This window comes from Odontesthes bonariensis, chromosome 7 (assembly GCF_027942865.1).
Source record: "Odontesthes bonariensis isolate fOdoBon6 chromosome 7, fOdoBon6.hap1, whole genome shotgun sequence".
Lineage (NCBI taxonomy): Eukaryota > Metazoa > Chordata > Actinopteri > Atheriniformes > Atherinopsidae > Odontesthes > Odontesthes bonariensis.
In genome coordinates, this window is record NC_134512.1 from 34156036 (window position 1) to 34168899 (window position 12864).

The 12864-nt window shown below is 40.7% G+C and overlaps 1 protein-coding gene across 1 annotated transcript; it reads left to right on the forward strand.

The window, feature by feature from the left end:
• Positions 1-364: 364 nt before the first annotated feature.
• herpud1 (homocysteine-inducible, endoplasmic reticulum stress-inducible, ubiquitin-like domain member 1) lies at positions 365-11866 on the forward strand. The gene is made up of 8 exons (XM_075470641.1): positions 365-733; positions 2284-2361; positions 3551-3628; positions 4773-4957; positions 5599-5709; positions 5792-6163; positions 8068-8188; positions 10018-11866. The coding sequence occupies exons 1-8, from the start codon at positions 389-391 to the stop codon at positions 10204-10206; spliced, it is 1479 nt and encodes a 492-aa protein (XP_075326756.1). The 5' UTR covers positions 365-388; the 3' UTR covers positions 10207-11866.
• Positions 11867-12864: the final 998 nt, after the last annotated feature.

Below are 12864 nucleotides of genomic sequence, written 5' to 3' on the forward strand. Positions count from 1 at the left end.
GAGCAGAGAGAATAAAAAAGAGTAAAGGTCTCACTCTGTCTTCTTTTTCCCGGACGGGAAACAGGTGATAGAAAAGTATCCAAAATGGTCAATTCGTTTAAGGAAACGTTTGAGGATTTTTTGTAACTCTGCTGGCTCTTTTACATATTTACATATTTCCTTAGTTTGTGTATCAGGTTTTATAGTTAAGTTGTCAAATTGGTAACGGAGTGTGCAACATCTCTGTTCGTTTTGCTTAGAAAACGATCTTCAACATTGTGGTGTATCACTGCGCATGCTCACAGAGTGACAATTCTGCGAGCCTCCACGTCTGAGCGCGAGCGGACAGTAACCAATCAGGAGCAGCCACAATGTGTTTGGCAACAACATTCCTCCTCTAAGGTCCCGTATGACAACCCGCAGAGACATTTGTACACCCAGCACAGTGCTGGGAGTTTTTCCATCGACCAGACTGTTTTCGCCGACTTTTTTCCCCCCCGTTTTTAGGCTAATTGTGTCAGCAGACTTCTCTGTTTTTGAGCTGCATTATTGTAGCAGTTACCATCCTCAGTTTGAGGCAACAGCGAGTGTGAAAGTGAAAATGGATGTGGGAGATTCTCAACAAAAGACGATCAGTCTTGTCATTAAAACGCCCAACCAGGCTCAGGAGGACCGAACCATCGAGGGGGTCGACCTGACGTGGACTGTAAAGGATCTAAAAACGCATTTGTCGAGTGTCTACTCTAATAGACCGGTGAGTTATGAGGAGTCGGCTAAGTTAGGTGGCTAATGTTAGCGGAACTAGCTGGGGGCTGTGTTGAGGAATGTTATGACACGAACCAGCTGGAAAGGCAGATTCCAGCTAACATCTGTCAGCCATTTCCCTGTTATCGTCCCTCTTTATGTCCCTCTGCTTACACCCTACATGCACAGCTATTACAGGACTTGAAAGGAGTCCCCATGGAGTCATGCTATTGTTTTCTCTACTCTTAAATCAGCTTTAATATAGCTTTATTGAGAGATTATGTTGGGTAAGCCGTCCTCAACAGGTAGTTAACTCCAGAGGAAGTGAAAAACAACTTATAACTGCAAAAATAATGGTTTAATAGGACGTGTATGTGCATTATATACACATATATCTTTACAGCAATGGCCCAGAAGTCAGCAAATATAGGCAAGGCAAGGCATCTTTATAGCGCATTTCATACCACAGGCAACTCAATGTGCTTTACATAAAGACGAGGCATTTAAAAGAACAGCATAAAGCAGCATAAAAACAAGCAATTTAAAGAGAAAAAAAATTGAATAACAATTAAAACACAGTTAAAAGCAATCAAAGAAGAGGGGGAAAAGAAACATAGGGAGAGCAGCACAGGGCACAATGGAAGACAAATAGAAAACAACTATATGGTGATCCCTCTTTAACATCTGTTTCAAGTTGATTCTAAAACAGTTCCAGTCCTGATCCAACTTCAATGTTACTGTATGTAAAGTTCAGACTTTGAACTTGAGCTCCAAACGTGGTTTTTCTGTAATAAACCTGTGGTGTGATCAGATCATCTGAGGCTCCAACACAAGGCTTAAATCAAAGCAGGGTGTAGCTGTTTGATAATGATTTATTTTAAGTCAGGCTTCTCTCATTCTCATCAGAGAGTTGGTCAGGTTTCATCCTCCCTGAGGGCGCCAAACAGCTGAGATGATAGAGAACAAATTAGAGGAGGATCTATGCTTGATTGAGATAAGGGTGTGCAGGCATGAAACTGAAAAAGGTCTCAGTTCACAAGAAAAGTTTCACTCTCAAGTTAATGATTACTGATCAATCAGGTCTGTCTAACCTTTGGGAAATTAGCCATATGTGGTAGCAGGGACATGGAACACATGGCATTTAAACAGCACTGTAATATTAAAATAGAAGATATATTGACATAATTAGGACAACATTGATTCTTTAGTTAGTTTAACACAACAATTTACCCAAAAAAATCACTATTTTTGGTGGTTTTAAAGCTTGTTTACTGTCTTGTTATGTGGAAAAACATCCTTTTAATGAGAATTATAAGTTTTACAAGTGTTTTGGATTAGCTTTATCATAATCATAAAATGCCCATTACTTTTAGAACAGTTTATTCTAACTCTGTCTTTAAACAGTCTTAAACAGATGGTCACACTGTGCCCATATTTGAAGATTTGGGCCTAAAGACAACTGCTACTGACGCTGTCAAGTCATGGGGGATATATGATGTGAAACTGCCTTTACCCTGAAGTTTTTTAATGAACTGAAACCTACTTGTTTGTTTTTCTCAGGCTGTGAGTGACCAGAGGCTGATCTTTGCTGGAAAACTGCTGCCTGATCATCTGCACATTAAAGAACTCTTCAGACAGGTGTGTATGAGAGTGTGCTTTGTGCTCCTGGAAGTTGTCAGTGAAGTTTAACGCGTACTTGATGCACAACTTGATATCTCTGGACATCACAAGTTAATTATACTTCTGCTTTTCTCTCATTGACATTTGTCTGATGTGAGAGAGCCTCAGAGGGATTTCCGTGGGCTGTGAAAGGGGTTTTCATCCTTTATAAAAACCTGGACAGGATAATATTTCGTATGTTTGGCTCATGGTTTTTGTCTGCGAATCCCATTAGAGGCTCATATAGCCACAGATGACACAAAAGCAGCTGTAAGGCAACTCCAGCATCAACAAAGAAGTTAAGCTTTGGAGGAGCATATTTTACAAAACTGAATACCTCCAATATGACTTTCCAATCAACCCAGGTTTCATGATTTCAGTATGTTTAACTAATACGTTCTTTCTCACAAGCTGTCCACCTTACATTAATACAATTAATTTCTTTAAAATACAGATCAGTACTTATCTTACTTGTAAAACAGACAGGAGGGGTGTGCTCACGTTCTTACCCACACACAGATGTTGTGGCATTGTCTCTCCGAGCAGCGACATAGGATGCTATGAGACACAATAATGGCAGCAATCATCAGTTCCCTGTTACAAAGGAGAAATGCAGCAGGTTTGTTTCAGTGTCTTTAAACACGAGCAGTATGCGACAGAAAATAAAACTTTCAGACCTGCTCTGTGGTTTCAGCTCTCAGCTCTCTTTGGTAATCAAATTTTCTTTGGAAATGCAAAGGCCTGCGGTGCAAGTGTTATCCAAACTTTTAACTTCCTGAAGTAAAGAGATGAAAAATCACCCTGTGTGTTTTCAGAAAAACCCAACATAAATAGGCTCAGTTTCACATCTTAGACTACAAAAAAATGCATTTTTCTTGGAAACGGTACATGTTTACCAGAACAAATCCATAACTTTCTGTACACGATTCAGTGTAAACAAATGGAAAGATGTCGTCCCTACAGATATATTACATACAACTGTTACTTGAATCATTTTAAAGACTTCAATTTAGGTGACCATATCACTCACATAACACTCACATAGATTCGCTGTGTTTAAAGTCGTGTTTCTGTTGTTTCTTGCTTTGGTTGAGACCATTTCACATGTAGAACATGGTTCTTACATTCTGTGTGTTTGAACAGTTTGCCTTTATGTTCACGTTTGCAGACTGACTCCATTCCCACTCTGCACCTGGTTTGTTCTATGAGGAATCCACCACAAGGGCCACTGGGAGCTAGACCTAAGGTGAGAAAAACATTCAAGAATAAATACTTCCTTGAATAAGTTTTTTCTCAGAGCCTCATGGTAAATAATGTGGATGCGTTGGCTGTAATCTTCTTTCAGGTTAGGAACGTGCAGGTATTTAGTGTCGTGCACTATGTAATAGATGCAACCTTATTTGATTTACATCAGGAAGCAGGTGTGTTTTGTTTAATCGTATACATCCATGTGTGAGTACAGACCACAGATGGTGTAACGTGAATCCTGTTGGTCACAGCTTGTGTTGAAAGTTACACCCACACACTTGTGTAAACGAAAGTGTGCATGAGACCATTTTATTCATTTCCAATGGCTTCTCTTAACAGCAAACTCGGATAGGGTTGTTCATCCTAAAGTGGATAAGTCTGAAAGCCAAATTCTGCATATTTTTTTCCATTTTTGCCCTTAAAGTTTCTGTTTAGAGAAACTTCTGCAGGTTTTACTTTTGAATTATGAGACTTTGTAAGCAAAACAAATATCTCTGAGTCCACAATGTGTTTCCACTGCTCATCATTTGTTTAGCATATTCAGCTTCCTTATGTGCTGTGCAATAGTCGGCTATTTTATAGCCTCATTTTTTCTTAATGAAGTTGCTTATTCAACTATGTTAGCTGTGAAGTTTGTGACCCCATCTGCTTTTCTAACTAGATTTTATTTTTTATTTGTTTAGATTTTAGAGGCTACTTTCAGTCAGATTTAATTTATTAGGTGAATTCTGCGCTTTATTAATACCAAAGCGGGGAGTTATTGTGTAGCATAAAGAACAAGAAAAACTGTCTTGCTGCGAGGCAGCCTCGGTGTTGTATTTCCAGACCCTGGTATCTGTGTTTCTCCACCATATGTCCATAAACAGGCTTGAACTCTTAATCAAATAAAACCCAAAACAGGTTATCTGGAAAAGCTGGGCAGCAGGTGCACTCCTTCACAGCCTCCTTTGTTACAGCGAAGGGGAACCGTTCCACTTCAGCTGTCGTCTTTAAGAAGTCTAAAGACAACTCACATTAGTTTCATAAACTGCTGTGCTTGAACTAACGCTCCAAAACCTAATCCTATAAAACAAACATCTCTCACAGCTGGTTTTATTGCATCAATCATCACATTTATTTTTAAACTCTGCTTGAATCTGCAGACCAAACAGACAGAGGAGCCACAACCCTCCAGTCCAAGGCCCACGCCATCCTCTGCCCCGCCGGTCCAGACTCCCAGTACACCAGAGCTGAGGCAGAGGAGGCCGACCTCTTCCCCCGCTTCCCCAGCCCACGCACAGACCACAGCGTCTCCACCAGGAACTCCTTCATGGCCTGCTGCTGCAATGTAAGCTGCCAAGGAATGTACGAGTGAAGGTGTATTTTAATCAGAAAACCAGTGTGAAGCTGCATGAAGATTATGTTCAGATTATTGAGCAAAGTGATGCAACCTCTAAATAAGTTAATTACAGAACATTTTTCTGTATGAAACTTCCTCTCTCCGCTTCCCTTCAGGGAATCTTTGTTGCAGACTTCAGTGATTGTCGCACTGAAAACTTTAGTTGGACTGAGTAAACTCAGATTTTAGTGAACAAGGGAATAATATTGCATTTCTTTGTTTGTTTGTTTTTTTTAAATCAAAACCTTTCAAATTCTGAATTTAGTAATAGCAAGCGTTTAGCAATTGAGATTAGCAATTTGAATGAAAGCTGATTCTAGTTTGCATCCAACAGTAGTCTATGTTCGGGCTCTTTAAGGTGCTTTAGCTTCGTGCTCCGTTGATTATAAACTCTGCAAAGATGCTGATTTTATTTTATTTTTTTTTTACTCTGACATTTCAAACTTTACCTAGAAACAAAGTATCTGTGAATTTGAAAAAGCTAAAAGTGACGCATTTTGCTTTTCCTCCCATTCAAACGGTCTCTCATGTTCCTTTTCTTGGACAAAAGTTCAAACACCGAACAGATTTCGTGTGATCTTTCCCTGCAGGGCTGGAGCGCCACAGATGACCCAACCAGCCTTTCCCCCCTACTCCCTGTACAGCCCTCAACAGCTGCTGTGGCTCCAGCATGTCTACGCCAGACAATATTACATGCAGTAGTGAGTTTTAAATCAGACTCTCAACATTTCACGTCACAGTCTTTGTTTTAATGGGTTCTAACGACGATCTTTCCACCAATAGCCATGCAGCTTTGGCAGCAGCAGGCTCTGCTCCTTCCCCGCCAGCATCAACGATCGGCCAGTACCCGCCTGTTCCCGCCCACCCAGTACCTGTCCCAGCTCCCATAGCCAATCAGAACCCAATCGACAACCTGCCAGCGAATCAGAACCCGGTGCAGGACGGCGCTTTCATCAACCCTGGGGAGGCCAATCAGAACATGCGGATGAATGCGCAGGGCGGGCCGGTAATGGAGGATGAGGAGGACATGGAGCGCGACTGGCTGGACTGGTTGTACTCCGCAGCCAGATTCGGTGTTCTGCTTATGATCATTTACTTCAACTCCAACCTGAGTCGCTTCCTGCTGGTGATGAGCACCCTCCTCCTCATGTACCTGTAAGTTCAGCCGGGTGCTTCCTACTTTAACAGCGGCCACTTATTGAACTCGGTTGAGCAACTTGACAGCAAAGTCCGCCCGCCTTTATCAGCTGCTCGTGTTGGCATCAGGATCTTTTCTCAGCATCAAGGCCAATCGCACCTAGAATGAGACGGTTATTTTTAGTTTAAAGTCTGCACAAATCTACACCTTACAGAAACACTTCGTGTTGCATTTTCCTTTTATTTCTGTTTTTTATTTAGCTGTTTTTCTGCCTGTTTGAAACTGTAACAATAGGCGCATTCCCACTGTAGGAACCTTCTGCAGTTCCTATAACCTTTTAATCCACGGGGCCGTTTTTTCCCGCATTCGCACACACAGGAACTCGGGACACGGCCCTCAGTTCCTGGAACCATTTTAGCTCCTTCTCCGAGGCTGGGGCTGTTCTGGTTTCCATAGGAACACATCTGACGGAGTTGTTTGGTGGTCGGTAGCTCCGCCCCTTGTCATGTTGTCACGGCTGAAATGTTTACTCATACGACACAGACACAACCGGCGCGTGTTTAATAAGTTAAACTTACACGTTGTGTCCTTTGTCTGCGGCGCTCTGCTCTCCTTCCTTCATGAAACCAAGAAGTAACTCCTGCCCTCGATTCTTCATCTCCTGACTCTCTCTGTGAGCTCTTCCAGCCTCCATGTGATCGTCCATGATTAATATCACCATCATGCAGACCATGAACACGGTGACCTCCCCGCTCTCCATATTAGCTTCTTTGTGGTGTTTTTTCTTCTCTCCTTACTTTTCGCGGGTTTTGTTTTGTTTTGTTTTGTTGTTGAATGTGGCGCTAAAGTAACACGACGCTGTCGCAGACGGTTGCGTCGCATCAGTCTCTATCAAGGTCCCGACTGTGCGAATGCAGACTGAAACAGTTCCCCTGGGAAAGGGCAGTTATCAGAACGAAATTCGAGGTGGACCGTTCTTAGAACTGCTCTGTCCGAATGCAGCTTATCAATCAACTCACCAGGAGGGGGCGCACAGAAGCAGGTGGCTGTGTGCACATAGTCCAGTCTTCAGGGTATTTGTCCTTCAAACTTGTTGCCGGTAAATCAAAATCTGTGTTTATTCAAACAGCTGAAGGCCATGGAAAAAGGAAATGTGGTCCTTCATCCACATAAGAAAACTGATGGTGCATTAAGCAATCATTATACAATCTTATAAACCACCATAAATATGTCCTGTAGTCAATGTTTTATAATAACAGTGGATAGTTTTGTGTAATCTGACAGATTAGTCCGTTACAAACTCAACAATTATCTTGTAGCTTATTTTAGTTTGTGACGCACAGTGTGAATCAGTCTTGTTCCTACCTGTGTTCATCAGGTAATCATTGTGGAGTGTTTCGCAGAGAACAAATGGAGCCAGAAGGAGAGCAAATATAGGACTCGAGGACTATGCTAAAAACAAAACTGACTTGTGACTTGCATTGCAAAGTGTTTTGAGCTGTTAAACACACTAGAAAAGTATAAATATCATTGCAGCCCGTCTTTTCATGTAATTGACACAAACCTCACCGAAACCACTCATACTGCTGCCTCCTCTCAATTGTCACATCAATGTGTCAGTGCATGCTCACCACTCTGCACCACTGGTTTGGTTTGGTTTGGTTTGGGCTCCTAAATAATGATCCATATTTTCTTTTAAGTCATGCTTTTTGAGCTCTCAACTGTAAAATATTAAGCTTTGTCTCACAGTGGCCAGTGACTCTGACACCAACAAACCTACACAAAAGGTCTGAGGAAGAGGTTTTGGTTTAATTTGTAGTGTCGGGCCCTTTAAGAACCTTCCACAGCACTTGTTTAATCCTGTTTAAATTGTTTTGTGGATTAACAAATGTATTTCCTCTTTTGTCTTCCTCCCCCACAGACACACCGTTGGCTGGTTTCCTTTCAGAAGGCGAGTTCAGGTCCAACAACCCAACAATCTAGAGCCTGCGGAGGTCCAGCACAACCATCAGAATGAGAACAGGGACCCAAACATGAACCCTGTAAGTAACACAGGTTTCTTCCTGATCTATTTTTAAAAAAATCTCACACCATAATGCTGCAAGGCCAGTGCACGACTGGTTTCTGGTCTACTCTCCTATTGGCCTGGTCCTGTTAAATATGCAAATAATGATTATTAAAGAAGCTCAGTCTATTACTAGAGCTACTGAGGCACGTCGGATGGCCGGTTGACGCGCTGCCTGTCCTGGCTTGCTGCTCTCGTACCGTGTTTAAATCAATTTCCACGCCGTCTTTGAAGTTGCCACCAGTGGATTTATTCTCTCATAAGTTTTAACAAACAAACAAACAACAAACAGCGGCATGACGACACATTTAGCTCCTACAATGATAATAAAATGCTTTATTAATCCTGATAGGTGAAGCAGTTTGCCACCGGATCAAAAGTACAATCACAAAACGTCAATAAATAAATAATTCTACCACAAGAGGGCAGTAAAAACATTAAAAAGCCAAAGAGACATAAATAAAACCAATGGGACTAGATTAAATTACATAATTACGCATAAGAAAATAAAAACTGATTAATTAAATAGAATTAATACCACCAGGAAAGCTGTTGTGGGATAATCCACATTCAACATTACTAATGCAATATTCAACAGCTGCTGGAACAAAAGAGCTTCTCAGTCGCTCAGCAGAGCTCTGACGCATCACTAATCGCTCCCCGAGAGAGCTCGAGAGTCCCTTTTAAAAGCACCGTCCATGGGATGGCCTTCAAAGTGCAGGACAGTTTTTAGTTTGAACCTCACGTGAGTCTGGGAACGACCATAAGCTGAGCCAGCCTCCTCCGTGATAGAACATAGAAGACATTTGGAAGCCTTGAGCTAACGTCAAAGGATCAGAGTTTCCTTAGAAAGAAAAGATTCTTAATTAAAATATCAGTGTTCACTTTCCAGCTCAGTTTACTACCCAAGTGGACACTTAAATATTTACATGACCCAACATTTTCTATCTGCTGACCACCATTGGGAGGACCTCATTCTTTTTCTTTCTGAAAACCACCACCAGTTCTTACATCTTTCTTACAGTCAGCTTTAAATATGTTGTGTCCCACCAGCTGGAAAAAGATGGGAACTCCATCTATAGACCCGCTAAAGCAGAATCATCGAATAATTTTTGGACTGACTGTCTGTAGTCAGCGATATATAAAGAGTGACTGAAAAGGGAGGTGACACCGTGCCCTGTGGCGCTCCTGTATTAGTTAAAATTGTGTCAAACTATTTGTTTTTCAGCCTAAGTATATTTAGCCTAAGTACAAAGTATATGTTATATTCTACATGATTTTTTATGAATTTTTATGTTGTAGAGTTGTGAATTTATTTTATCAATGGAGAAATTGAGCAGCTTTGCTTAGTTGTCTACAGTAGTAGATCAACCCTCATCTTACTTTGAAGCTCCCAGATCAAGGAAGTGACGTCGACGCAGCTTTAGCAGCAGAAAAGCTATCAGGCTTGTGTTGATAATAATAAACTCCTGGACTATGTACAAACTTCCAAATGCATCGTTTTGTGAGTACAGACCATATTTGTACTACTGTAGAAGTTTGGTGTCATGGCATGTGATTTTAGTGTGGTCATTTTGGAGATACTGCCAGGGTCCGTTAGCGCTTGTACTAAGCTATTCGGTATAACTCAGTAACTCAGCTGATGTTCAGCCAATATCTGAAAAACTTCAGGTGGGCTACTTGGCTGGATGTCACGGTTCAAATGACCCTAGAGTGAATCTACTCCGAACTATCACTTTAATAAACTAAAGGTGGAAATGTGGTGGAAGTTGTGCACCTTTTCTGAAAAAAAACTTTTTTTTTTAGGCTGACGAGCCGGCTGACAGACAGATGGAGGAACCAGCGGCTGAAGTTGAAGGATCAGAGCAATCTGGGTCGATGACGGCAGTTTTAGTGCCTCCCCACAGGGTGTCGGTCATGTGGACGGCCTGGGTCTTCCTCAAAACTTTCTTCTGCTCCCTCATACCAGAGGTTCCTCAGGGTGTGGCCAACTGAGCTCCTGGGACAGACGACTGATATGGACCACAACAGACTCGTTTTTTTTTTTTTTTTTATTGTTCAGCAGTCTTCAGATGCTGTTTGAAACGTGGGTGGAAGGATTCAGCTGCAGAATGCGTGAAAACAAGGGCGCCACATTAATCTGAGCAACGAATGCAACCTCCGAACAGCCTTCACGCTACAGAGTGACATGATCCTTCTTGTGAGCGGGAAACAGAAAAAGCCAGCATTGTAAAGCAGCCCTTGAATTGCCAAAAAATATCCCATTTCAAGCTACTGACCACAGGTTTAGGCTTTTTTACTCCTCCCGTATGTTTCTTCATCACAAAGCCTTGTAAGAGCTACGCGGTTTTCTTTCATTAAACGACAGTAGGCGGCACCTGAGAGTAAAAAATTAACTCTGCAGATGCAGTTTGGCCTCTTTCTGTGGGGAGGTTTATTGTACACTGTGTTCATTGTATGTTTCGGTTACCTGGATCTGATTTCAGGCTGTCTGAAGGGGTATGTGGGACGGATTTGGTTTTCTTTCTGTGGAAGCATAGGGACCAGCAGAGCGCCAGTGGTCACTTTAAAACATTTTCAGTTTGACAGTTTTATGCAGTTTTCTGTAGGTGATTCCCAAATGTGCCATTTCAGGAATTCTAAGTTCAGCTATTAGTTATAGTTTTTTTTTAAGGAAAAATATGCATTATTTTAACAAAAATGCTCAAAAGGTGACCAAAAATGGGATTTTATGGATTTCTTTTTATTAGTTTGGGGCCCCTGTTTGCTTCCAATTTTGAATAAAACTGAATGAGGAAGACACAATCAAAAGCCAGAAACGGAACATAACGCTGTACCTCTCGTTGTTTCCCAGATCTGTGGTCTGTTTTAGGTGGATTCTCCTCTTTTTAGTGAAGAGAGATTTGGGACCAAATACAATTCTTTCTGCCAAATTAATCTGTAAAATAGAGACGATCGCAAAAAGAAACAAAAAAAGTTTTGTAAATATATTGTATGTACACACAGCACTTTAGAACATTTATCTTATGCAAGCTTTTAAACATGAAGAGGGGTTGTGATTTCTTATTATTACTAAGAATATAACATCCAGAGGGCTCAGAACTGTAGAGATGGACAAAGTTCAAAAAGTCAGAATTAAAGTTAAAGAGTAAGTGAATAATGATAAGATTAAAGTTTATGTCTCAGCTGCTTTTTGTCTTCACAGGTCTTAATTGACATTAATTAATTGACTTCTACCGGCCGTCTTTATCTTTCTTCATCTTAAATCAGAAAAAATAATCAACTTCTGTTGTGAAGTCTTTGGCTTTATGAACCCTGTTCTGTTCTGAGTTCATTAACCGCATGAGATTTCAATCTGTAACAGTAAATAAGTGGATTTAATTGTCTAAAAATGTCTCTGAGAAACCTTTTAAGTAAAGAGAGAAAAGGTAACCCCTCATGCCATCCAGTGTATTCTGCATACAGCATTGAAGCTGTAAAGTTAGCACTCTGGTTCCTCTTTGAGGGGAAGGATGGTAGTTTGTGACATTGGTCACTTTGTATAATAAAAATGTAACTTTTTAATGTCTCATCTGTGCGAGTTGCCTGTGCTGTACAACGATGCGTGTGTTGATAAGGATTTGCAATAACGGATGCAATAAACGTTTGACTTAAAGGTGATTTATTGTGTTTCCTTATGAAAAAAGTTCACTTTTAATTGGTGATGGTACAAAAGAGAAAAGCACAGACAGACAAACCTAGCAGAGTAAATAAACGTAGGTCAGTGGGGGTCATTCTTATCCAAGTACAGGATTCCATTACCGCTCTCCAGATCGTGTCCTTTTATACGCATACAGGCCACACTTTTTAGGTCAGTTTTGTCCATTTATTGAAGAAGTAGTCACATTAAAGAAAGAAAGAAAGACCACATTTATTAATCCAAGTGCATACCGAGTCAACAGTTAAAAGAAGATCATTAAAAACTCTTAAAAGTGCTGTCTCATTTTCTTTGTACAGCGTTTTTACTTGCTGCATAATAATCACCAGAATTATGTTCCTCTGATATATTGTGCAAAAATCATTTCTGATCTTAAAGCACAATATTGAATTAATGATTTTTAATTAATCAATTATCACTTCAGTGAGGCTGAATAACTGGACAGTGCCAGAAGATCTCTGGGAGACCCTCCTACATTTGGCCAGTTCTATCATGCTTTTCCATGGAAATTCTTTCCTATGATCTGAACTTGATCAATGTTTATTCATTCCTACTCTGAAATTCTTATATTAGCTTTTTTTCCCCCCTCCCATTTTAATTTAAAATACAATGTAGAAGTCTCTTTGTGCGACTGTAATAAGTTTTTTGTTAAACTTTCATTTATTCTCGTGCAGATCTTGTGTTTATCTTTATTTTTTTCGTGAGAAACTGTTTCTGCTTCATTTGGGAACAGAAGGTACTACCGGAGGGCGTTGACTCCACATATATGTGTTGGAATATGCTGAAGGTAACAAGTCACTATAGCGCACAGGGGCTGGCATTTTGACCTTCAGTAAACTCAGTGGCTGAAGTGGCCTCTCTGTTGACAGCTGGTGTTAGCAAGGTCCAAATGTTCAAGAACACAGTGGAAATCTCTTTTTTCTTTTTGTTTATCTGGAATAATCAGAAAGTTCAAA

Excerpts from the sequence above, each read along its gene's own strand:
- herpud1 (XM_075470641.1), top strand. The coding sequence starts at position 389 with ATGACAACCCGCAGAGACATTTGTACACCCAGCACAGTGCTGGGAGTT. Across the intron at positions 2,362-3,550 it reads TTAAAGAACTCTTCAGACAG|ACTGACTCCATTCCCACTCT; the intron begins GTGTGTATGAGA and ends TCACGTTTGCAG. Across the intron at positions 6,164-8,067 it reads ACCCTCCTCCTCATGTACCT|ACACACCGTTGGCTGGTTTC; the intron begins GTAAGTTCAGCC and ends CCTCCCCCACAG.